Source organism: Ahaetulla prasina, chromosome 1 (genome assembly GCF_028640845.1).
Source record: "Ahaetulla prasina isolate Xishuangbanna chromosome 1, ASM2864084v1, whole genome shotgun sequence".
Classification (NCBI taxonomy): Eukaryota; Metazoa; Chordata; class Lepidosauria; order Squamata; family Colubridae; genus Ahaetulla; species Ahaetulla prasina.
This window is the reverse complement of record NC_080539.1, coordinates 346,807,435-346,835,045: the sequence shown is the minus strand read 5'-3', so window position 1 is coordinate 346,835,045 and position 27,611 is coordinate 346,807,435. Positions and strand designations below refer to the sequence as shown.

At 39.4% G+C, this 27,611-nt stretch overlaps 1 protein-coding gene across 1 annotated transcript in view; it reads left to right on the top strand.

Moving 5' to 3' along the window:
• Positions 1-11,281, top strand: part of LRRC9 (leucine rich repeat containing 9) — a 72,392-nt gene extending 61,111 nt beyond the window's left edge. The window contains exons 31-33 of the mRNA XM_058162940.1: positions 348-531; positions 2,179-2,316; positions 3,503-11,281. Coding sequence (XP_058018923.1) covers positions 348-531; positions 2,179-2,297 — 303 coding nt within the window. The 3' untranslated portion in view covers positions 2,298-2,316; positions 3,503-11,281. The remainder of the gene's footprint in view (positions 1-347; positions 532-2,178; positions 2,317-3,502) is intronic.
• The last annotated feature ends 16,330 nt before the right edge of the window (positions 11,282-27,611 follow it).

The window sequence follows — 27,611 nt, the reverse complement described above, 5'->3', positions numbered from 1 at the left end:
CTAGAGAAACCCCAAGACTACATCATCTATCAGTTGAATATTCCATCTTTTTAACAATGGGCTTCCCCAGCTCTGCTGCCCTCTTGAAAGGGCCACTTTGCATAACGATCAAACCAACCCAATACGCTGACAAAAACCTGCTTATCTCCCCCAAACTAGCCAGCAAATCAGATCCCTAGGATTTCCTGCCTTGTATTCCCCAACATCTATTCAAATCTTCTTCCATTGTTCGGGTCCCACTTTCTTGTAAAGCAGAATGTTCAAGCATGGGCCTACAGCATTTTAATTATTTTTATAGCATGCTTAAGAGTAGGTTATACTTTATTGCTTCTTATTTCCTCATGTAGGTTCTTCCTTCTGCCAATTCTCCAATAGAGTGTGGATTTCCTGGGCTCTTATCTTCTTTCCCCAAAGCATGTCCCTTGAAGATTGCCAATATGAGTCTTTCGGGAGCAATCAGCCATGCGTATGTGACTGAGTTTGGTTTTCCCTATACTATTGATGAAGTGAATGGAGGCGAAGCTAACAAAAGTAAGTATAAGTATTTTGTGCTGTGTGTCAAAAATGTTGGCTTCAGTCAATGATTTCTCATAGATTTGGGCAATTCACTGTGGTGGTTTTGGGTAGCTTTGGACTGTGCAATGGAATCATGAGATGGTAAATTTGATTGGTTGAGGATTGAAGTAGGAGCTGCCTGACATATAAGATAGCAACTGGAATGAGAACCTAATTACCCTAATAATAATAATAATAATAATAATAATTTAATTTGTGTACCGCCCTTCTCCCGGAGGACTCAGGGCGGTGAACAGGCAGATAAAATAAAAACAATACATTTCAATAAAAACAATATTTAAAAAACTTATTCCAATAGCCTAAATTTAAAATACAATACTAATTTCTACAAATTAGTAGAAATTAAAATACAATACTAACCCTAATTTCATAGCTCAATCATCAGGGCAGAAGAGTTAAGCAAATGTAAGTCCATCTGTCCAAGGGCTATAATTGCAAGGACAATTTTGTACATTACAGTCTTGTACGTGTGAGTCTTCTATGGGTGAGATGAGCACACATTTCTCCAACCCTCTGTTGACCCTGATCTTAATTCAGTTGCTTGCCTGTCTTGAAATGTCACATTTTAGAACATGTAGACATAGCAATAATTACCTTCACTTAACACATTAACTATGTGTTTTTTGTTCTTATTGGGTTTTCCCCCCTCCTTTAATTATAAAAGCTGCCCAGTGTAGTCCAGCAGCTTTCTAAATAAAATTAGATAAACCAAAAATATGTTGAATTAATATTACTTTATGATCACACAGCTTTAAAAGTATACATTCCATCTTTGAGAAAATGACTTAAAAAGACCAATGGAATGGACAGTCAGTTTGGTATAGTGATTAAGGCACCAGGCTAAAAACTAGGGAATTCTGAGTTCTAGTCCTGTCTTGGACACAAAGCCAGCCGGATACCTTGGCCTAGTCACCCTCTTAGCCCTAGGAAGCAGGCTGTGCTAAGCCACTTCTGAAATCTTGCCAAGAAAACTACAGGGACTAGTCCAGGCAGTCACTAGGAGTCAATACTGATTCAAAGGCACCCGAAAAAGACTAGGCATGTCTGGTTCTATGAAGGTAGATGATTATGAAATGGCAACAAAGATACACAAGTTCTTTGCTGCCACTAGTGGTTATCCAAATTATAGCAATCCTAACAAAAGGGCTGTTCTACTTACAGAATACAGGGCCTCTGTGGCTCAGACTGCTAATGCAGTCTGTTATTAACAGCAGCTGCTTGCAATTACTGCAGGTTCTAGTCCCACCAGGCCCAAGGTTGACTCAGCCTTCCATCCTTTATAAGGTAGGTAAAATGAGGACCAGATTGTTGGGGGCAATAAGTTGACTTTGTATATAAATATACAAATAGAATGAAGACTATTGCTAACATAGTGCAAGCCGCCCTGAGTCTTCGGAGAAGGGTGGGATATAAATGCAAATTAAAAAAATAAAATAAAAAAATTACTAGTTATAATTCTGCAGATCTGTAGCTGTCTTCTTGGAGTAAGCTGTTTATAATTCACTTCAGTTTTTTCAATTTAATTCACTTTTCTCTTGTTCACCTTAAATAATAAAAAATACCAAAATTTGGAGAATACCAATTTTGCAGCTTAATTTTCAGGTAGGAAACCAAAGAACACAGCCCTGGGATTGTGTAGTTCTCGAAGCATTCATGCTGAATTAGCCATGAGGCAAGCCAAAAGTACATCGGGTAACTTTCCAAGCCATGGGACCTCATAGATCATCCTTGCTGAATAATGTAAGTTTATTTCATCCATATTAATGATTTCAGCAGCTCTCCTCTGACAACTAAGAGTGGCACTATAGTTTGCCAGTTTTTAATTACCTTATCTGCTTTATGTCTCTAAACTTCTTCAGTGAAAAACAAAGATAGTCCAGTTGCCTCTTGAAAAAAATACCTTTGGGACAACCATTATCTGGATGATTGAGAATCTCCATTGATATGGAACTGAACATTGCACAGAATTTTGGTTTCTTTATACTTTATAAAATCACTCATCAGAGGCTTTGGCAAGGCCCAGTGACCTCACCCAACTGCTCAATTTCCCATGCAGTGCCAGTGGCTGATTTACTTTTGGAGAAAGAAGCTTTAGTTTAACAACTGCACCTTTGAAATTCTTTTAACATAAAAACTGTTCTTAATTCATGTTTTCATATTACTTTCTTTCAAATCTGAAAAAAGTTTAAATTGTTATAGGAACAAATGAACCATAGTATAAAATTTTACTTTTTTCAGCTTTAAATAAGAATTCCATATGCATTCGTACTTTCTCAGCTATTTTGCTGACTTGGGACCAAAACAAATGAATTATCAGTTTCTTAAAGTTGATTATATAAGGTTATTTTATTTTTTTATTCAGAACATAATATATCATCTTGAATCAAACATGGCAGTAGATTTCCTCATTTTTTTTAATGCAAAACAACTGGCAAACAGCTGCTTCCCAAAAATGGAAGCTTTTACAGTTTGTTCATGAGTTGAACAGCTGGGAGATGAGGGATTCTATCTTTATTCACAGCTTGGTGTAGCCAATATGGATATAAGAAGCAGCCAGTGCTCTTTGTCAACTAAACTGCCCTACATCTGAGTTGGGAAAATATATGGAATTCCTCATAATTTTACTTTTTAAAAATAAAAACAGTTTAGGAGAGTAGCTTTGAACAGCCTTACTCTGGATCTGTAACATGTTAAGTTGCTAAGACTGCTCAAAATATAACAGTAAAGTCTTGTCAGTATTCTAAAAACATTTATTAGGAGATAAGCTATTATAGGATAGAATCACTATCAATTAGAATCAAATGTTTTTATATTCTGTCTAATCTTACTATTTGCTGTCTGTCTCTATAGTTCAAGGTAATATTCGGAGCAGCTGATAAAATCTATTCTACAAAAGCTTATGTCACAACAAATTTTGTCTTTACAGTGCCACAATACATTTTCATTTTGCTGCAGTGAAAGGACAGTGAACTGTTCCTCTGGAAATTACTGGAGACAATTTTGAGTGCCAGACTGAGGGATGCTGGTATACATAAAAACATAACACCTGATACTTGTGTGCATTTGAATTTCCGTCCAACTATATTGTAAATCAGTTTTATTTATTCATAGGGGGAAAAAAGACCACTCCGAACCATGATTTTCCAGATGTAATATGCTGTTGCTAATAGAAATATTCTCTATTTCATTATATTAGCAGAGTGCTTTCTTTCTCATGTTACCATATGCTGGGATTCCCTGTATTATGTAGGTTTGGGTAGAAACACATGTTATGTGTTAAGCAGGAAAACAAGAGATCCAAAATTATGAAGTTATATGTTGCAGAAGGCTGACTGAACGATTTTTTAAAAAAAATATTTTGAGAAATAGTAATTGTAAAGAAAAATATAATATTCCCATCAATTCCTATAATATGTGCAATTAAGAAGAGTTGGAAATGTACCATATGTTGGAATCTCATCTGTGGATTAAATCAAAGCATGATTTCTAAACAGAAGGCTTGTATGAAATAATTACTATAAAACAGTAACATCTCCAGACATAATGCCTCAAATGAATCATGTTTGGCGTTTCACAAAAAGAAAAATACGTTAATTTGTTTTAGAGAACATGAAGAAAGAGCTTACATATCTACTGCAGGATGGAGCCTGTCAGAAAAGCAGAGCAAAATAACCTGTCAAAGGGTACATTGCCATACTGGAAATGATTCTTTGGGTGGGTTTAATATTAAACTCTTAACTCAGTTTTGACAAAAAGTTTGGAATTTTCACAAATCATTGAGTTCACACAACAGACTGAACTAAAAAATGCCCAAGTTTCATTTTATCCTGGTTTAACATGTTCCAGTTACATCTGAGTAAGAAGAAAAGGTATGAGGTAGAGGAAGGTTTGAATATGAACTGCTTTTCAATGGTTGGGGTGGAGCAGTCAAGGAGAGGTTTACAGCTGTGACCATCTTTACAATTGATCTTAGGCAATAAAATTGATGGAACAGATCCTTATATCCCTACACCAGGGACCCCGATGTAAGGAAACATTTGGCAACTAGTAGGCAGAGAAAGAACTAACCAATTTGCCCTTCTTCTCGTGGCTTATTGCTCTGTCAATTCCTGTAGGCTATATATATTTAAAATAGTGGAGGTGCACAATTCACCTAGGCCATAAGTCTTAAATCGAGTACATTGTGTTGGTTATTTATTTACTAGTGTTCAAGGGTGGTGTGAGTAAAGCTCATCAATGCTGACATCTGCCTGAAGGCCCCCAGGGCAAGCAGATTCTTCCTGTGAGCCTCCAGTTTAATATGCCACATGACTGGGATTGTATGCCAGATCTTGGGATCTTCTGGGAAATTAAAATGATTGCTCTCAGGAACCCCTGGGTGGTTGATACCGTGTCTCCCCCTGCCACCACCCTCCCTGGGGTCAGAAAGTTTATTTTTTCCCGAAGCACCCTCAGAACTAGGTATGTTTAAAAGCGTTTATGTAGTCACATGTTTATTCTTAAAATGTAGTTTATTTAATGTCTTGAAATTAAACAAAACAGTCATGAATTTACCATACTTCATTACAAATGTATACTCACGTATACTCACGTTGTTCTTAAAATAATTACAATAAAATACAGCACTTTCTGTTAAAAATGAAAAGGAAGCGAACGGTTGCTGACTCATTTTTAAAATCTGGCAGCTCGTCCCACTACAGTTTTATTTTCAAAATTAATCAAAGGTGGAAAATGAAAGAACAAAATCACAATTTTCTCTATACATAACATTTTAAAAATCTGTTGAACTTTCTGTCAATAACCATTCTTATCTAGCGCTACATGCTATATCAGTATAATAGTTACTGATAAAGGGAGATATTGACAACATGTAATTTCAATTTCCAGAAATCACAGAGTTGGGAAAGGTGGCACTAGCTGGAAGGAAAGAGAGAAGCCATAGTTTTTAATACAAACAGATCCTTTTAATGAAAAGGTTTACTCAAAAAGATCTACCACCAAGGATTTCTCTTGGTATATGAAAATGTATTTTTCATAATATTTTATTGATGTATTCTTTTCCATTAAAAAACTTCAAGGCAAAATGTATACAGGATACAATACAAAATATTAATCATGAATAATTTGCTTAAAGCAAACATACCTGAGAAAAGGACTGCAATATTTCAACTGTATTCTCTCATTAGGACAGTCCATGGATGGGATACAAGGCACACTGTCTGTTAGCATGGGAATTAAACCCAAATGAGCTGCCCTGCATATATTGGGCTTTAGATCCTATTGTTCCCAAAATGTGTATCCAGGCTGTAGGGTTGCTTCCTAAGTGTCCTCTGTTAAGAGTTGACTCCATATTCAAAGCCAACATTTTATCTTTGTTTTCTTCATCACAAATGAAGATACATAAACACTCTGCTTCTAAACTATCTAAGCTCTTTTAAGCATGACTGGCATTGATCTGGAACAGAGAGTCCTGGGAAGAAGGAATTCAAGGGAGAAATTGGAAGATGAGCTCCCAAGAACATTTATTTATTTATTTATTTATTTATTTATTTAATTAAACTTTTATACTGCCCTTCTCCCGAAGGACTCAGGGCGGTGTACAGCCTGCATTAAAACAATTAATATACACACTAAAATAACAATTAAAAAACTTATTCAATAAAAGGCCGAAATTAAAACCGTCCAATTGACCATATAAAATACCCAATAAAATTACAATTGAAAAATTTAAAATTTAAAATTTAGAATTTAAAAATCAGGCCAGTCCCGCTTGGATAAATAAATAAGTTTTCAGTTCCCGGCGAAAGGTCCGGAGGTCAGGCAATTGGCGTAAACCGGGGGGAAGTTCGTTCCAGAGAGTAGGTGCTCCCACAGAGAAGGCCCTTCCCCTGGGGGCCGCCAGCCGACACTGCTTGGCGGACGGCACCCTGAGAAGACCCTCTCTGTGAGAGCGCACGGGTCGGTGGGAGGCATGTGGTAACAGCAGGCGGTCCCGTAAGTACCCGGGCCCTAAGCCATGGAGCGCTTTGAAGGTGGTAACCAAAACCTTGAAGCGCACCCGGAAGACCACAGGTAGCCAGTGCAGACTGCGCAGGAGTGGTGTTACCCGGGAGCAACGTGGTGCTCCCTCAATCACCCGCGCAGCTGCATTCTGGACTAGCTGAAGTCTCCGAGTGCACTTCAGGGGTAGCCCCATGTAGAGAGCATTGCAATAATCCAGACGAGAAGTGACGAGAGCATGAGTATGATACAGTACTTGTTCTGTTTCCCTCCCCCAATACTCCCAACAAAGAGTCAGTCAAAGGCCTTCTTTTTTAATTTATTTACATAGATAAATGTTCTGGCCACATCTACCCACGGGCCTGCCAAGTCTCTGGACATAACGAGGAAATTATAGATAAGGCCAGAATTACTCACGAATATATTCTTCCCTCCATTGATACAGTTTGCCCGCGCAAATTCACTGCTTTGTCCAAGACAAAAAACCAGGAAGTTCCGCCTCCTTTTTATAGTCTCTGCAGATGTCACTGCATGACCATCATTCTTTGGCTTTGTCCCAACGCTTCCTCTGCTGTGCGCGCCGGTCATGTCTGCGCAGTCTTGCATCACTCCAAAACTGTTCTTGGGGCGTTGCCAAATCAGAAGAAGGCCCGGGAGAATCAGGCCTTGCCGGCCCCTCCTCCTCCCTTTGGGTGGGTGCCAGGGAGGGAGAGGGCCCAAGAGAAGCAGGTCTTGCCAGGTCTTCTCCCTCACTTTCTGAATCATCCAAGTCCAGGAGTCCGGGTCCAGGAACCTGGGTCACAACAATACTGTTATGTATCTTATCCAGGGTTTCCTTAACCCTGACTAGGAATATCACTGTTTGATGCCGCCAACCTTTTTTAGTGAAGTTCAGCAACTACGTACACCTTTATGTAACAGTTTTGCATTCAAGGCCTTATAGCAGAGATCAGATCCTAGAATGATATTTGGGAGGGCGGCTGGTCAATCCATAAGTTGAACCAGATAAAATTCCCTCACATTAATAGCAAGTTATATCACTGACCAACTAGTCAGAAGGGGCCAGAAGGGGCCGGGAAGGGGCCGGGATAGCTCAGGCAATAGAGAAGCCTGTTATTAAAACACAGAGCCTGCAATTACTGCAGGTTCGAACCCGGCCCAAGGTTGACTCAGCCTTCCACCCTTTATAAGGTAGGTAAAATGAGGACCCAGATTGTTGGGGGGGCAATAAGTTGACTTTGTAAAAAAATAATAATATACAAATAGAATGAGACTATTGCCTTATACATTGTAAGCCGCCCTGAGTCTTCGGAGAAGGGCGGGGTATAAATGTAAACAAAAACAAAAAAATGAATGAATGTGATAAGCAATTATTTTTAAGTGAATGAAATAGAATTAACCTGCCTATAGAATATAGTCCAATTCTGAATGATTACGAAGTTTTTATTAAAAATGGTAGATAAGACTTTCAGTGACAGATTCAGCCACGGTTGACAAAGAATAGCATAATCCAGGATCTCTATTTCCTTGTGCAAGGTCTTATACTTGTATACCTGGTCAAAAATAATTTATTGGCAATGAGTAGCCTGGGAGGAGACAGATGGCTATTTAAACTTAGTATATTCTATAGCACAAATTTACTCTGATTAATGTATTAGTTGAGAAATCATTCTGTGCTATCAAAAAGCTATTTTAAATATTGTATCATTATGGACATGGAGAGTTTTTTTTTCTTTTCTGTTTTAAACGATTTAATGTACATTCAGCTTTTAAAATTCAAGGAATTGACCAAAGTAATACACAGCCACTAAATCAACAACAGGTCAGCAGTGACAACAGCAGAAGAAAATGTCTGTATTACAAAATTTCCCTTGACTGCCAAGAACTTTTTCCAAGTGAAGGACCATCACAAAAAGTCTCTCATTGGCTTCCACTTGCCCTTATTTCATTTTATTTATTTCATTTATTTATTTATTTTGTCACACAGTGTATATATAAGCATAAGCATGAAATAATTATACAATATATAAGCATATATATGAATATGTAATAACTATATTAATTGAATATAACGAAAGGAAAAAATAGGGCAGGAATGATAGGCACGTTAGTGCTCTTATTTACGCCTCTTACAGACCTCTTAGGAATGGGGTGAGATCAATAATAGATAGTTTTTGGTTGAAGCTTTGGGGATTTTGGGAAGAGACCACAGAGTCAGGTAGTGTATTCCAAGCATTAACAACTCTGTTACTGAAGTCATATTTTCTGCAATCAAGATTGGAGTGGTTAACATTAAGCTTAAATCTATTGTGTGCACGTGTATTGTTGCAATTGAAGCTGAAGTAGTCTTCGACAGGAAGGACATTGTAATAGATGATTCTATGAGTTAAACTCAGGTCATGCCGAAGGCGGCTGTGTTCTAAATTTTCTAAACCCAGGATTTCAAGTCTGGTGGCATAAGGTATTTTGTTGTATTCAGAGGAGTGGAGAACTCTTCTTGTAAAATATTTCTGGACACGTTCAATTGTATTGATGTCAGAAATGTGGTATGGGTTCCAGACAGTTGAGCTGTATTCAAGAATTGGTCTAGCAAAGAGTTTTTGGAGAAGAAGCTACGCAAGATTAGGTTTACAACTCTTAAGGCCTTTTTTTGCGATGTAGTTACAGTGGGCTTTGGCACTTAGATCATTTGATACGAAAACTCCAAGATCTTTAACAGAGTGGGGGTCATCAGTAAGGTAATGTCCATCAAGCTTGTACTTAGTGTTTAGGTTCTTTTTTCCAATATGTAAGACTGAGCATTTGCTGGTTGAGATTTGGAGTTGCCAGGTTTTAGACCAATCAGATAAAAAGTCAAGGTCTTTTCTCAGCAAAGAGAACACAATTACTTGTAATATGGTTACAGAGATCATTAATGTATAATATGAAGAGTGTTGGTCCAAGAACGCTGCCTTGGGGAACGCCACTTTTGACAGGAACAGGATTTGATAGAGCATTGCCAATTTTGACCACTTGTTGTCTGTTTGATAGAAAAACTGTTATCCAATTGTGGAGGGGTCCTGAGTTGCCGTAGGATTTTAGTTTTAGGAGAAGTTTATCATGTACTACTGAGTCGAAAGCTTTACAGAAGTCTATGTAGATTGCATCTATTGCTTTGCCCTGATCAAGATTTGTAGTCCATATGTTTTTGCAGTGAAGAAGTTGTAAATTACATGATAATTTTTTTCTGAAACCAAATTGTTTATTAGAGAGTAGGTTGTTTGTTTCTAGGTGGAGGGTAATGGATTGGTTGATGATAGATTCCATTACTTTGCAGGTGACACAGCAAAGAGAGATAGGTCTGTAATTTTCGACTAGGCTGGGGTCTCCTTTTTTGAAGATAAGGATTACCGTGGCAAGTGACCAAAGTTTGGGAAGGGAACTGGTCGCGAAAGCTTTTTCACATGGCTTTCTGCACAAATCTTAAAATTCTGGAAAAAGTTGTAATCATATGCTGAGAATGTGTTTCTTGCATCTGCCGAGACAGTTTGAAAAGATCAGGGGTGACCAGCCCCTTAGTGAAATAACCATCTTAGCTTTCTTCATGAGCTGGCTGCAGGCTGCCATTTTCTCTTTAATCACTTATCCTTTGGAAGCTCTAGCTTGCTTTTAAGCTTTGTGTAATCCCTTGTGATAATTTTCTTTTACAATAAGAGGCATTTTCCTTATCTTACAACAGATCTGTTCTACAAATCTCTTCATTGAGGAGAATTAGCTGCCCCGTCCCTTACTTTGGATGATTTACAAATACATTTTTGCTCTTTGGAATGCATGGATGAGTCTGTCTGAGTCTGTGTCTATACATAAAACATACAGATCACACACACACTATATATATATATATTGTTAAAATATGTCATAGACATCTACATCACATTTTGTTAAAATATGTCATAGACATCTACTTCACATGGCCAAAAAGCTTTAGGCTTCTCTTAAACATCTTGCTATTATGAGACTTCCTAATGTATTATCTAGTATATCAGAGAGAGCTATCCATAGTCAGAAATAGTATAGGTCAATCTCAACTTATGATTCATTTAGTGACCAAAAACAGCACTGAAAAAACTGACTTATGGTGATCCTCGCACTTATGACAGCACCAGTGTGGTGACATGATCAAAATTCAGGCACTTGGCAATATTACAGCATCCAAAGCCATGTGATCATCACTTGCAATTTTCTCAGCTAGCTTCCAACAAGCAAAGTCAGTACAGAAGTCAGATTTGCTTAATAAGCACATAATTCACTTAATTACAGTGATTCACTAAACAATGTTGGTTAAAAAAAAGGTCATAAAATTGGGCACAATTCACTCACCCACCTTGCAGAAATTCTGGTCCCAATTTTGGTGGTAAGACTATCCTGTACTGAGACTATACAAAGGACTCTTTCAGTTTTGATTGACAAAGAAAAAAGAAACAAAACACCACCCTATCCTTTTATCGTGTATAATACTTGTTTTAAAAGTGCTCAAAATAAAAAATTAAAATTCAACCTCTATCAAAATATCAAGATTATGAGAATATTCAGTTGTTAAAGATACATCACAAATATATGCATGTTGATATTTAACAGCACACACTACAAATTTAAATGTTTAAACATCTAGAAGTGTAGAAAATTATCCTACTTACCAGGATGCATAGAGCCTCCCTTGACATCTGTCCTAACAACTATAGGATACCAGAAAAACAAAACATTAACCTGGCCTCATGATGCAAAATGTGCCCTTTTAAATTTGCATTACATTATTACACACACATACATATACAGGAGAGCGTTTGCATCACAATAGCACAATACTCATTTCATCATTTGCCCCCACTTCCCCCCATACCTATGATACCATCCACAATTCTCTAAAGCTATGCATTTAATCATTTACTTCTTTACCAAAGCTGATTCCTAATCTAATATTTTCTTAAAGATGTAATTTATAAACTCCTATTAAATTACAGGTTAGTATTATATTCTGAAAAATAATATAATACGAATTGCACATTTTAACAATCCAATGAAAAAAGCAAAAGCAAGCCCACCTGAGAAAGATTTTTCCATGCTTACAACTATTCAATGCAAACTGTATTTTTGGCATTTCTCGCTAGTCCTTGTGATTAAACATGCTCCAAATTTCAGACATTTATTTTAATACCATGCAAATTACAATACATGTAGTACACAATAAGAATTAATGCATTCAAAATAAAATCTTAAATCCTAATTCTTGTGGGTTTTTTTCATTATTTCCTATTAATTTACTCACATAGAAATATTTTGCAAGAGGTATTTGCACTTTAATTAAAACTCTGTGAAGATTGTTTAACATTTTTCTTTTTTGAAATCCCATATTGAAAATAAGATGAGGATAGTATCTAAACAGTAAAAATGCAGCTTTATTCAGGGCTGAATGCATAAAGCAATCTAAGCATTTGATCTGGCTTTCTCTAGCCTGTCTATCTTTTATTTAAAACGACTTGCTGAGTGGCCCAATTTTTACATTTCCCAAACTATGTTTTTATGTACGCTTTGCCAATTTGTGCAAAAACAAGGGGAACATATCAGCACCTATCAATTGCGTTGTTAAGTTCCCAGTTCTTTCAGATTTCTTCCCACCAATTTATCTGAAAAACAAGTATTTGCAAACACGGGTAGCCTCATTTCTTATGTCCTTTCATTTTTCATGAAGTGTTTTCAAAAGACTTCAATCAACCTTAATGGTGCATTTTTAGTTAAGGAAACAGAATGGAAGAGAAGTCAATTTAAGCTCCCTGATGAACAAGTGTCTACTGAATGTGGAGGAGGGAGAACCATAAATGGGTTTAGCAAACACAGCCAAGATAAGCAATATGCCGTGAGCAGAGCACTCAGGGAACCAGGCATACAATAGAAGCCGTAAAATACTGCAGAGCCTTTTTAAACTACAGACAATTGGAACAATAGGCTGAGCCTAGACATCTGTGTTAAACTGTGAGGAGGAAGGTGAAAAGGAAGCTGCAGTTCTGTAAAAGGGGGCTTAAAAACAGAATAGAGGGGCTTAAAGCAGAATCAAATAAACGTGGGGTAGTTGACTGGGCTAGAAATCAAAATTGGCATATTTTGCAGTTTAATTCGCTTTGTAAGGAATTGTCTCCTTTTAAAAAAAGAGATAAAGGCACCATTTCAAGTGGTTGCTTTATCCTTTCTCTGGAATAAATAACCCTATTTTTATAGCCACCATTTCCTTCTGCGGTGCTTCCTAGAATTATTAGGCAATGTTGCTTTTGCAAAAATGAAATTGTTTAGCTATATAAGCATGCTGGATGGTGACATTGCCCAAAGGATAATGACATAAGCAGTAAAAGGCTAAAGGCAAAGGACATGGTCCAGACTCCAGGAAGAATGTCTCCTGCACTTCTATTTCACCGAGACTTGCTCAGGAGATCTGACTCAGTTGATGAAACCTCTCTGCAACAACTCAAGCTTTGTTTCCAGGAGTAATACTTAAGACTCTGAAATACTTAAAGGGCAGTGGGAATGTTTAAGCCATTAGGTAAAATGAGACTGTCACCTCATGAAGCAAATTTTGAGATGTGTCTGACTCAGAGAGGGAATAAATGATCCATTTGGCTCTTCCAAATGGCCTGAAAGTGGGGATATCATTTTATTTACCAAAGACAACAGATGTGGGCTTCCTCTAAAAACCAAGATCCAAAATATTTGATGGGACATCTTCCTGATACAGGCTTCCATTCTGTGGAATTTACTTTTAAAAACACTAAATATGTCCTATGGCTTTTCAAAAGTCGACATAGATGCAATGTGGCAACCATGTTTATTGTTGTTTATGGAGAGCCAGCCTTACCATTAGATAAACCAAGTCAGCTGTCTCAGCAGGTTTTTATTCTTGTCTTGACTATATGTATTTGCTGCCAAGTAGGGGGAAAAGAGCCAATTGTGACATTTACTGCCTCAGCTGCCAAAACAACTTGCTTGGTCTTAGATATTATATACCATGACTTTGCAAGGAGGGGCTCCATTAGCTGCTGTGTGTCAAGCAACAAAACCCTGAGTTGGCCCTTGATGCCTATAGCAAAGGCTGAAGAAGACCTGATTTTAAGAAGACTTGAAAAAAGAATGTATTGGTGCAGCATAAATATAATTCTCACTTAGCCTGCAAGGACAATATAAATTCAGACATATAGCTTGACTAGTGTCAGAAGCAAGGACTGTGAGGAAGGAGCAGGTGCATTCTCCTTTGCCTGCATAAATATAACAATACCGATTTAGAAACAATTATGGGTTTCAAATAATGATGGTGGGGAGGGTGATAGACCTGTCTATATATTGGTGGCTTTATCCTGGTCTACGACCATCTTGGTAGTTGCTGTACTGTATTATCACTTGTTAGGAAAAATTAGAGATTATCAAATCTTTTATATACTTCCCCATTGGTTTCATTCTTTGGAATGTATTTTTTACATGATTAGGGAGTGTGTATGCAGCTACCCCAATCAGCCCCCCATTAACTTTTCTTTTGCCAAGTAGAATATTAAGAATATTTTGACCAACGTGTCTGGAGGACACTGTTCTGCTTATGTATTTTAACTAGCACTGAAATTATTTTAAATTTGCTACTTTGGTATTATTTTGCTTGTTCTTTCATGTTGTAGGGATATAAAAATTGAAAGCAAACTTGAAAAAATATATTATTTAATTAAACAGTTGTCTTGTTTTTTAAAAAAACTTTATTTCATGCTGCTTTACTAAATTTACTATTTTGCTATGTGCTACTGTGCATTGCAGAACATGAAACTTTTCCTGCAGTATTGATGGTGGTGATGATGTGTTACGTTTGGGCAGTAACGAGGCTGGAGACCAGGGTAGTGACAACAGCTCTTTAATATATGGTGAACCCAGCAACCGGGCTGGGGAAAAACCTCTCCTTATATACAGTTTAACCGGCGGCTTCAACCAATCAGCAACGTGCTTGTTTCCCACCAAAACATTTAAAGATACATTACACTCCTTCCCTCCCAGAAAACACTTTACCAATATTTACATGATATTTACATATTATTTTTCAACGTAATCACGCAAATAGACTGGGCGTCTCCTGACTCTTTCGGACCTGCGCAGTTCATTCCCTGGGAGTGGGTCGAGCTGACCGGAGGGGCTGTTTGCTCCTCTCAGCTCCTCCTCTAGGCCATCCGGCCCTGGGTTATTTGCAGAGTCGTCCCTGCTGTTTTCTAATGGAACCTGTTGGCGTCGCTGGACCTCCGGGAACTCAGATAAGTTCTGCGATTTTCCCGGGTTTGAGTCAGCTGTGGATTCAAACATTGTATAGTCAGGGCCTGTTTCCTAATTCGGATTGTTCCGCTATGCGTTTTCTTATTTGATCTATGTGGCGCCTCCATACTCGGCCGTCCTTTAACTCCACCAAGTATGATTTTGGACCTGTTATGTTTAGGATCTTTCCTGCTACCCAGATCGGGCCTTCACCATAGTTGTGTGCCCACACTCGGTCGCCTATTTCCATTCCTCTTGTTTTTCGAGTCCCCTTGTAACCCTCCGTGTATAGTTTGGATTTAACGGTCTAGTGGGCACCTGAGCTTCGCCCATTAATAATTCTGCTGGGCTTCTGCGGTTGTGACACAGGGGTTCTGTGTTGACGCCAGGAAAACATCTATTTTTGTTTGCCAGTCGCCTGGCTTGAGTCTGGACAATGCCTCTTTTGCGCTCCGGACGAAACGCTCTGCAAGGCCATTCGTCGCAGGGTGGAAAGGCGCCGAGAGGGCATGCCGGATGCCCTCTTCTGCCAAGTACTCCTCAAACTGGGTTGCCGTGAATTGCGGGCTGTTATCGGATACTAACGTGTCGGGCAACCCATGGGTTACAAATAGGTGCCGTAGGACTGAGATCACGGCCTCGGCTGTCATGGATCTCATGAGAATGATTTCCAGCCATTTGGAGTAGGCATCGACTACTACCAGGAAGGTTTGGCCGTGGAAGGGGCCGGCAAAATCAATGTGGATTCTAGACCAGGGCCCTTGGGGTCTCTCCCATTCCCGAACCGGGGCCGTTGGGGGTAGCGGTCTGGACTCCTGGCAGGCCTGGCATTTCCCTACCCTCTCAGCAATTTCCGAGTCCATTAAAGGCCACCACACATAACTTCTCGCTAGACCCTTCATCCTTACGATCCCCGGGTGCCCCTCGTGGAGGAGATCCAACACCCTTTTCCTCAATTTCTCTGGGATCACCACTGATCCCCCATAGCAGGCACCCCTTGAGCCGAAAGTTCCCCACGTTTCTTTACAAACTTTCGCGCGCAGAAAGGGCCACCCTCTTTGTACCCAACCAAGTACAGTTCTCAAAGTAATGTCGGTATGACGCCCGAGCCACCTCCTTAGACGTGACTGGGCCAGAGTCCAGAGAGTCAATTAACAGTATGGGCGTCCCGGAGTGGGGTCCTCGATCGCCCTGGTAGTGGGCATCTGCTTAATGCGTCCGCATGCCCCAACTCTTTTCCTGGCCGATGCAGCAGTTTATAGGAGTAGGCGGCTAAAAAGATAGTCCATCGGGTCAATCGGGGCGAAAGTGCCACAGGCGTTGGGCGGTCGCCAGCCAGTAACCCTAACAGTGGTCTATGGTCTGTAACAATTTCAAAGTCTCTACCAAAAACGTATTCGTGAAACTTTTTTACCCCTGACACTATAGCTAGAGCTTCCTTATCCAACTGACTATAGTTCCTCTCTGTCGAGGACATCGTTCTGGAGTAGAAGGCTATTGGGGCTTCTGTGCCATTTGGAAGCCTGTGGCTGAGCACAGCCCCCACCCCGTAAGGGGAAGCATCGCAAACTAATACCAATGGCATTGTGCTATGATACTGGATCAGTAAGCTATCGCTCGAGAGTAGGTTTTTTACTGCTTCGAAAGCCCTAGCTTCCGACTTTCCCCAAGACCAAGCAGTATTCTTTCCCAGTAACTTATGTAGCGGCTCGGCAACGGTTGCCTTATTTTTCAAAAAGACCGCGTAAAAGTTCACTAGACCCAGGAATGCCTGTAGCTCTGTTTTGTTTTTGGGCGCTGGAGCCTTTCTTATTGCCTTGACCTTGCTCTCAGTGGGGTGAATTCCCTCCTTGTCTATTCTGTAGCCCAAGAACTCTACGGATTCTACCCCTATTTGGCATTTGTTCACTTTAACCTTTAGACCGGCTGACCGGAAAATGCCCAGAACTTTTCTCAAACGCTCCCCCAATTCTTCTAAATTTTCGGCTGATACCAATACATCATCAAAATAGGGGACTACCCCCGGGAGCCCTTGCAGAAGTCGCTCCATTAAATTTTGAAATAGACCAGGTGCCACACTCACCCCAAACTGTAACCGGGTACACTTGAAAGCACCTCTGTGAGTCACAATTGTCTGGGCTTCGGCTGTGTTGGCGTCTACCGGCAGTTGTTGATAGGCTTGGGCCAAATCTAATTTGGCAAAAACTTGCCCTTGCCCCAGCGAGTGCAGCAAGTGTTGTACCACGGGGACCGGGTAAGCGCTTTTTTGCAAGGCTTTGTTTAACGTTGCCTTGTAGTCAGCGCAGATTCTAACTGACCCATCTGGTTTCACTGGGGTGACGATTGGCGTCTCCCACTTTGCATGATCGACTGGCACTAGTATCCCCTGACTGATGAGCTTGTCTATCTCCCTGTCAATCTTGGGTTTAAGGGCAAAAGGGACCCTCCTTGCTTTTAACCGTATGAGGGCTACCTGGGGGTCTAAATTGAAGGAAATAGGGGTCCCCTTGTACTTGCCCAGGCAGTCCTTGAAAACATCTTCGAATTCGTCCATGAGTGTGTCCTTTAGGTTAAAGTCATTTCTGTAGATGCCAGTCACTCCCATGCCCAACGCACGGAACCAGTCTAGTCCCAACAAGCTTTGCAGGGTCCCTTCGACTATCGTGATGGGTAGGGTCTTCTTGTGTGGTCCGTACTCGACGCGGACGGAGGTTGTCCCTCGAACAGGGATGCGATTCCCTTGGTAGTCTTGAACTCTTAGCCGCTGTGTTTGCAGTTTGTGTTTGGCGATTTTCGGCAAAGCTTTCGCAAAAGTGTCCCAGGACATGATTGTGATCGCTGACCCTGTGTCCACTTCTAGTCGGCACGGCACTCCTTCGATTTTCGGTTTTGTGAAGATTTTCTTCTCTACGCGGGTTGCTGCACGACCTACTATCACAGTCGTTCGATTTGACTTCGCGCCCTTTTTGTTTTGACCAATCACGGGTCGCCTTGCCGATCCAGCGCTCTGATTGGTTGGTTTGAATTTTCAGCGGGAAGGTTGGGGTGCTCGACAGACTTGAGCCAGGTGCCCTTCTTCTCGCACCGCCGACATGTAGCGTCCTTGAACTTGCATTGTTGGCGCTGGTGTTGCCTCCGCAACTTCCGCATTCATCCCGGTCTTCTTTGCCCCTTCTCGGTGACAAACTCCTTCCTCATCCTCGCCGTCTGATTCGGTCTGGATTTCTTCTGTGGACCGGGGTTGATTTCGCCGTTGGCGTGAGTGGCTTTTGTAGGGTTTCCGCTTGGGTGGACATCTCATGAGCTCTGGCTTCGTCCAGGCGTTTGCCAGCGTTAGATTGCTTTTGATAGCAGCCGCCCGCAAACGAATGTCTCTGACCCCACGGATAAGTTGCTCTAACAGCTCCTCATCCAAGTCTCGGTACCCACAATCCTTGGAGGCTTTCCTCAGGGCGGCCATGTAATCGCTGATGGATTCGCCCTCTTGCTGTCTGCGCTCTCCAAATTCAAAACGCCGTACATATTTGGACGGTGTTGGCGCGAAATGGTTCTTCAATCGATTTTGCAGAGTTTGCCACGATACCGATTGTACCGGCGTTGGCTCTGCCAGGGCTTCCGCGATGTCGATGACCTCGGGACCGCAGTGGCTCAGGAAATACGCCCTTTTGCGGTTGTCTGGAACTCCTTGCAGTTCGTTTGCCTCGAGGAAGCTCTCGAAACGGGTCATGTATGTTCCCCATTTCTCCCTGGATGGGTCAAACGGCGCGGGCGGAGTGTAGCTTGCCATCGCTGCGTTTCCGCCCTGAGCTTTGCTGGGTTCGGTTCTTTCGTGCGTTCAGCTCGTTCCTGGTGCTCTTAACTTCGAAATCCCACCTTCGTCGCCAGTGTTACGTTTGGGCAGTAACGAGGCTGGAGACCAGGGTAGTGACAACAGCTCTTTAATATATGGTGAACCCAGCAACCGGGCTGGGGAAAAACCTCTCCTTATATACAGTTTAACCGGCGGCTTCAACCAATCAGCAACGTGCTTGTTTCCCGCCAAAACATTTAAAGATACATTACACGATGTATTAAACTTACTGGACTTGAGACTGTCATTTCACAAGACTACCCTACATGTAACAGCATATATTTTACAACAGTGACTCCCTACGTTCTTGACTGGAACCTGAATCACTGGAGTCAACATCTAATCAATTGGATGAGCATATCTAGATCTAGATCATGATCATGATTGTCATCATCATCATCATCATCATCAGTGCAGTACCTAGATAATGTTTTCATCTCTGTTTTGACTTATTCATTTATTTTTCCAAAATTATTTAGCTGTCCAAACAGTATGTCAGCTCAGCCACTATCTTCTTGTTTACATGGTACTGCAATTATTTTTATTCTACCTGACATAGGGAGTTAGCCCTCTCCACTGGCTTAATGCAAAGATGCAAAGTACATGAGGATCGGTAAGGAGAGCATTAAAGTGCACAAATACAGCCCTCATTATTCTTTTAATGTATATGTCGGCAAGACAAGGAATTAAAAGCGAAAATCAATGTAACTCCAAAAGAACATCTGATTCACGTCTATAGAAAGCATGTTTCCTATCTTTATCCTGTGTGATCCGTAAAGAAGGATTTTCTCTGAAACAATTAATTTGGTGGCCCAAACCATTTTTAAATCTAAGGAGATTTAAAGAAGGGGGACGGAATAAAATAAAACCGCTCATCTTCTTGGTGTCCTTGTAGGCAACCTGATTGCAAGATAATTCCATCACATGCCTGTTATGCCAACCGCAATGTGGTACTGTATGTAATTGGATAAGACAAATGGAAGATGCAAGAAATCTCTACAACCTCTTTACACTGATTTAATGTCTACTGCTTTTATTTTCCTTTCATTACTTCCTTCTCAAAGCCCAAAATACCTCGTGATAAAAAGAATATAGGGGGCACGGTAATTACCTAAAAATTTAATTCCTCAGTATTTCAACCTGAAAGTGAAAAATGTAACAAATATGCCATGTCCTGTAGGGAGGGGGAAAGTGGAGCACAAGACGACTATTAATGCAACTTTCCTTTGTGTCTAGCAGCAATGAACAGATGGTGTGCAATCATATAAAAATCACATGCTGGAAGACTTTCCTTGACAGTGTGGATGTCAAGACTGATTGTAGACAGTATCAAGATGGAGGAATGGCCAGTCGGGGGGATCCAAATAAGAAGTTAGGGAGTCGTGCAAGAAATGTTCCTGTTTATTCCTGCACTAATTATGGATCTAGCCTTAACGCTAGCAGTCATTTTCTACTCTATTGAGTATGACTTAATTATTTCTAATGCTGATACAGCAGAATTACTGTATTAATTACTGTATTACTCTATTAAGAGGAACTGGATACCAAGAAAACATTTATATGCTAAAAACCAAACAAAACATTTCACTAAGTTATAAGAATGAATGAAACTATTCTTTTAAAAAAGCTATCAAAAGAAGGGAAGCATGTCTAATAGTTCAAGTGTGGCAAAAGAGTATTATGAAACCAACAGGGGGGAAATGGGCCTTTTGAAAACGAGACTGCAGTAAACCTTTGCAATACTTAATATTTGCCTTTTAAAAAATCAGTATAATCATGAATAGCCATTCTCCTCTCTTGCATAATTGCATGTATGGTTTATTTCTTTATTTATTTTACAACTCTGCTATACACTTTTTTTGTTTTGTTTTGTGAAGAGGAAGACAAAACATAAAAATGTTAGAACAGTAAGGTAACAGTGGTGGCTCTGAAGAATTATTTCCAGAACCTTTTTCATGTTACCGCAAGACTAAAAATAAGAGATTCCCAATTGTTAGCAGCACTAGAGTCATGCTTCTGAGAATTCTGGAAGATCTCTAACCATGCTTCATGGTTTTGGAAGATCTCAAAAATTTGCCCAAATACAAAGGCCAGATGTAGAACAAAATAAAAATAGATCCAACTTACCTAGACCCTCCACAGTGAGATTTTCTATTCTGAAAATCAATGAATTGCCATCATATATTTCTGATAATTATGCTAATTTTGGAAAGCACAACAATCAGTTATCACTGAATCCCTGGTGAAGCTGAAATAGGATTCTAATCCACAAGGGCATGGCAGCTGTAAAATATGACAGAAGAATGCCTATTTTCTCCCTGGAACAAAACATCATTACAGGATATCCTCTAAATGTAACTGTTAAAAACTGTAAATCAAGCAATGATTATCGTGATTAGTGGAATTTCAATCCAAAAAACCCTTTCTTTAAGATGATTGAAATTAAGTACGATTTATACAATGATGTACCATTGATTCAGTGAAAATGGGAGAAGTCAGATCATTAGCTCCAACTTTTAGAAATTTAAAAAGTGAAAGCCAACATAATGAATCAACTAATTTTTCCACTAATTTTTGATTGCCTGATTTGATTTGATTTTGATTTGATTTGACTTTTCCTCCAGGAGCTCAGGGCAGCATGAATAACCTAACTACCTTGTCTTGTACAATGGGTTAAGGAATAGCAACTGGCTCAAAGTAGTCTAGTGAATATTAACACAGTACAGAAGTAAATATTGGTCATTCAGGTTGAATCTGGCACTTCCTAATTCTAAGCCAGCCTTTTAACCACTACAACACATTTCACAAAGCTAAAGCTAGTTCTATACCTTCATATCATTACAAACTGAAACTTATTTATTTATTTATTTATTATTTAGATTTTTATACCACCCTTCTCCCGAAGGACTCAGGGCGGTGTACAGCCAGATTATAAAAACAATACAATATACAAATTAAAACAGAGACTTAAAATAACATTATAATGAGGCCACTCTGTACACAAAACTGTCCAATTCTATCCAAGACAATCTTCTAGATTCATCAAGATAGACAATCACCCCTTTCACTCATGCTGTAATAGGAAGAATTTAAGCAATACCTTTTGATTGGAGTTGGACTTAAGAGAGCGGGGAGGGGGGAAAAAACCTGCCATGACTTAGCTGGGAGCCTTATTTGAAATGCAATGAGACTGAGAAAAGGAAAGTGCAATTTCCCTTGTGGGCTTGTGGGAGAAAAGAATGAGGCATTTGTTCCAGTATTCTTAATTGTTTCTGATTGCTGTTTGTGTAGCTCTTTCACTTTTCAAACCTGAAAATCACCTTCAAGTGTTCTACCAGTTCCTTTCATGTGCACTGTCTGTTTTTATATACATACAGCAAATAATTTGCCCATTACAACAGCAGAGGTGTGTTATCTAGCCTTTAAATTTCAGCTTATTTAATTTAAACAGAATTTAAAATAAAAGTGCGAGAGAGTGGGTGGGTGCAAAGTGGTACAGAAAGCACAAGAGGAATTAAGGTGACAGGCTTAACTTGGCAGTAAATGTGCCTTGCCAATTGTTGCCCAGGACTGACTTTGGAGAAGGTAGATGTGAATTTTCCAGTAATTTTGATTGCCTGATTTGATTTGATTTGATTTGATTTGACTTTTCCTCCAGGAGCTCAGGGCAGCATGAATAACCTAACTACCTTGTCTTGTACAATGGGTTAAGGAATAGCAACTGGCTCAAAGTAGTCTAGTGAATATTAACACAGTACAGAAGTAAATATTGGTCATTCAGGTTGAATCTGGCACTTCCTAATTCTAAGCCAGCCTTTTAACCACTACAACACATTCACAAAGCTAAAGCTAGTTCTATACCTTCATATCATTACAAACTGAAACTTATTTATTTATTTATTTATTTATTTATTTATTTATTTATTTATTTATTTATTTATTTATTTATTTATTTATTTATTTATTTATTTATTTATTTATTTATTTATTTATTTATTTATTTATTTATTTATTTATTTATTTATTTATTTATTTATTTATTTATTTATTTATTTATTTATTTATTTATTTATTTATTTATTTATTTATTTATTTATTTATTTATTTATTTATTTATTTATTTATTTATTTATTTATTTATTTATTTATTTATTTATTTATTTATTTATTTATTTATTTATTTATTTATTTATTTATTTATTTATTTATTTATTTATTTATTTATTTATTTATTTATTTATTTATTTATTTATTTATTTATTTATTTATTTATTTATTTATTTATTTATTTATTTATTTATTTATTTATTTATTTATTTATTTATTTATTTATTTATTTATTTATTTATTTATTTATTTATTTATTTATTTATTTATTTATTTATTTATTTATTTATTTATTTATTTATTTATTTATTTATTTATTTATTTATTTATTTATTTATTTATTTATTTATTTATTTATTTATTTATTTATTTATTTATTTATTTATTTATTTATTTATTTATTTATTTATTTATTTATTTATTTATTTATTTATTTATTTATTTATTTATTTATTTATTTATTTATTTATTTATTTATTTATTTATTTATTTATTTATTTATTTATTTATTTATTTATTTATTTATTTATTTATTTATTTATTTATTTATTTATTTATTTATTTATTTATTTATTTATTTATTTATTTATTTATTTATTTATTTATTTATTTATTTATTTATTTATTTATTTATTTATTTATTTATTTATTTATTTATTTATTTATTTATTTATTTATTTATTTATTTATTTATTTATTTATTTATTTATTTATTTATTTATTTATTTATTTATTTATTTATTTATTTATTTATTTATTTATTTATTTATTTATTTATTTATTTATTTATTTATTTATTTATTTATTTATTTATTTATTTATTTATTTATTTATTTATTTATTTATTTATTTATTTATTTATTTATTTATTTATTTATTTATTTATTTATTTATTTATTTATTTATTTATTTATTTATTTATTTATTTATTTATTTATTTATTTATTTATTTATTTATTTATTTATTTATTTATTTATTTATTTATAGCCACTCCATCTTGGAGGGATTGAGCTTGAGTCTTTTTCTCCCCATCCAGACCCGTACGGCTTCCAGGCACCGGGACAGTACTTCGACAGCTTCATTGGGGTGGCCCGGAGTGAAAAAGTACAGCTGCATATGTCGGCGTACAGCTGGTAACTCACCCCAAAGCCACTGATGACCTCGCCCAACGGCTTCATATAGATGTTGAACAGGAGAGGCGAGAGAATTGACCCCTGAGGCACCCCACAAGTAAGGTGCCTCGTGGCCGACCTCTGCCCCCCTGTCAACACTGTCTGCGACCGGTCAGAGAGATAGGAGGAGAGCCACCGATAAACGGTGCCTCCCACTCCCAATCTCTCCAACCGGTGCAGCAGGATACCATGGTCGATGGTATCAAAAGCCGCTGAGAGATCTAACAGGACCAGGGCAGAGGAACAACCCCTATCCCTGGCCCTCCAGAGGTCATCCACCAATGCGACCAAAGCTATCTCCGAACTATATCTGGACCGGAAGCCGGACTGGAACGGGTCTAGATAGACAGCTTCATCCAGATACCAGGGAAGCTGCCATGCCACCACACTCTCTACAACCTTCGCCACAAAGCGAAGGTTGGAGACTGGACGATAATTTCCCAAAATAGCTGGGTCCAGGAAAGGCTTCTTGAGAAGGGGTCTCACCACCGCCTCTTTCAAGGCGGCGGGGAAAACCCCTTCCAACAATGAAGCATTTATAATTCCCCGGAGCCAGCCTCGTGTCATCTCCTGAGTGGCCAGCACCAGCCAGGAGGAACACGGGTCCAGTAAACATGTAGTGGCATGTAACCTCCCCAGTAGCCTGTCCATGTCCTCGAGAGCCACAGAATCAAATTCATCCCAAACAACAAGACGCGTCTCCGTCATCTCACTTGGATCATCGCAATTTTGGTCCAAACTATCCTGAAGCTGAATGATTTTATCGTATAGATAACCACTAAACTCCTCGGCACATCCCTGCAAGGGGTCATTCGCGCCTCCTGATGAAGGAGAGAGCAGGTCACCCGAAACAGGGCGGCTGGGCGGTTATCTGCCGACACAATGAGGGTGGAAACGTAAGAATGTTTCGCCTCCCTCATTGCCACTAGGTAGGTCTTCGAAAAAGACCTAACTAGTGTCCGATCAGCCTCGGAATGGCTGGACCTCCAGGTACTCTCTAGGCGTCTTCTCCGGCATTTCATCTCTCTCAGCTCCTCAGAGAACCAAGGGGCCAACTGAGATCTGCGCCGGGTCAGAGGCCGCAAAGGCACGACACGGTCCAAAGCCCCAGCCGCGGCCTGTTCCCAGGCCGTAACTAGTTCTTCAGCCGTGCCATGGGCAAGATCCTCAGGGAACGGCCCAAGCTCCGTCAGGAACCTCTCGGGGTCCATCAGGCGCCTGGGACGGAACCAACGCATTGGTTCCGTCTCCCTGCGGTGGTGAGCGGCGGTCTGAAAGTCCAGGCGAAGGAGAAAATGATCTGACCATGACACAGGTTCCGTCACTAAATCTCCTAATACCAGATCATTAAACCACTGTCCAGAGATATAAATCAAGTCCAGTGTGGCCCCCCCCAATGTGTGTAGGGCCATCAGTTACTTGAATCAGGTCCAAGGCCGTCATGGAAGCCTGGAACTCCTGGACCACCGTTGATGACAAGCCGGCCGATGGCAAGTTGAAATCCCCCATGACCAAAAGTCTGGGGATCTCAACCGCCACTCCGGCAAGCACCTCCAGTAGCTCAGGTAGGGCTGTAGTCACGCAGCAAGGAGCCAGGTACGTGATCAACAAACCCATCTGATTCCTATGGCCCCACTTCACAAGGAGGGATTCACAACCGGCTATCTGAGGCACAGTGGACTCTCTCGGCTCTAGACCTTCTCTAATCACAACCGCCACCCCTCCACCCCTACCTTGGGCCCTCGGTTGATGGAATGCTCGGAAACCTGGAGGGCACAGTTCAACCAGGGTACACCCCCTTCTGTGCCCAACCAGGTCTCCATAATGCCCATAAAGTCCGCAGACTCCCCCTGAATAAGATCGCAGATCAGGGGGGCCTTATTGACCACGGACCAGGCATTGCACAATATCAACCGGAGGCCCAAGCTCTGAGGGTCTTGGCCTTCCGGGGAACGGGTAAGGACTAAGGGGCCGGAGCACGTGATCGCTTTTAAACAGCGAGCACGTGCTCCCAAAAAACGATACGGCCCCTTGCTTCCGCCATATCTGCCCCTCCCACTTACCGTACAGATGGAATGGCCCTCAACACCTGGAACACACCCCTCCCCCTGCCCTCGGACCAGATGGAAGAACGACGTGAACAGGCCCAGGGACTGGACATTCCCTCCCCGACGGGTTTTTCCCCCCACCCGTCTCTTCCCTCCCCCCTTAAAAGACCCTTTTTAAAAAACCTAATTACAAACCCCCAGAGGTTCTTCTTCATCGCATGCCACCTCTCCGGGTCCCAAGACCCCTCGTTAAGGCAGGCCCTCGATAACACAGAGGGCCATTCCTGCGAGGCGGGGGAACCTCACAGTCGAAGAAGTTCAGTAGGCGAATATTTCATGAAAAGATTATAAATAACAGTAGGAAAAAAAATGGCATCCCTGGGTAGGGCAATAGACACACATTTGTGGGTAGGGCAATAGACACACATTTTACACTTTTCTATTTCTGTTTTGGTTTACACTAGGATAATGAAAAGTTCTGGGGAATTTAAAAACTTGCCCATAACTTGTAAACTAAAGAATTTCCACTAAAAAAACAATTGAACTGGAAGATTAATGAACAAATTAAAATTAAAATAAAATCTCACAAATATACTAATATAAACAAGTTATTCCAAATTAATGAAGTTTATAGGTTCAGTACCGTATATACTCGAGTATAAGCCGATCCGAATATAAGCCGAGGTACCTAATTTTACCACAAAAACTGGGAAAAACTATTGACTCGAGTATAAGCCGAGGGTGGGAAATGAGGCAGCTACTGGTCAATGTAAAAAATAAAGATAGAGCCAAGTAAAATAACATGAATATTTATTTGAACGAAAAACAATAAAAGTGCAAAAGGGGGTCCCCAAAAAGAATATGGTATCAAAAATACAGTATCTTTAAAAGTAACAGCAACCAAGCTAACGAGAGCTAAAATCCCTCAAAACTGGAGTTCTCCTCCTCATCATCTGTTTGTCCAAACAGAGCTTCAGCTACTTCAGCTTCTGTGATGTTATCCGCATATACGTTGTCGTCATCACTGAGTTCACAGTCGTCATCATCACTGCTGTCACTCTCATACAATGCGCTGTCTTCACTGCCATCCATAGCATTACTAATGCCACATTTCTTGAAGGCACGTTGCACCATGTCCTCTGGAATATCTTCCCATGCATCACGAACCCACTGTGCTATTAGTTCTATGTCTGGCTTTCTCAGATTTCCAACTTTTGTCAGACGAGCTTGACCAGATGTCATCCATTCATGCCACATCCTTCGCACATGGTCCTTGAAAGGTTTATTTAAACTGACATCTAGGGGCTGCAATACAGATGTAAGCCCACCTGGAATAACGGCCAAAGTGACTTGAGATGACTTTGCCAATTTTTTTATGTCATCAGATGTGTGGGCTCTGAACATATCCCAAACTAACAGTGATCTTCTAGTCCAGTCCCCACTCCTCAAGCAAGAGATCCTATACTGTTTCAGACAAAGGATTGTCCAGTCTGTTCTTTAAAAACCCTCCAGGAATGAAGTGTCCAATAAGGTTCAAATTGCAAGTACCG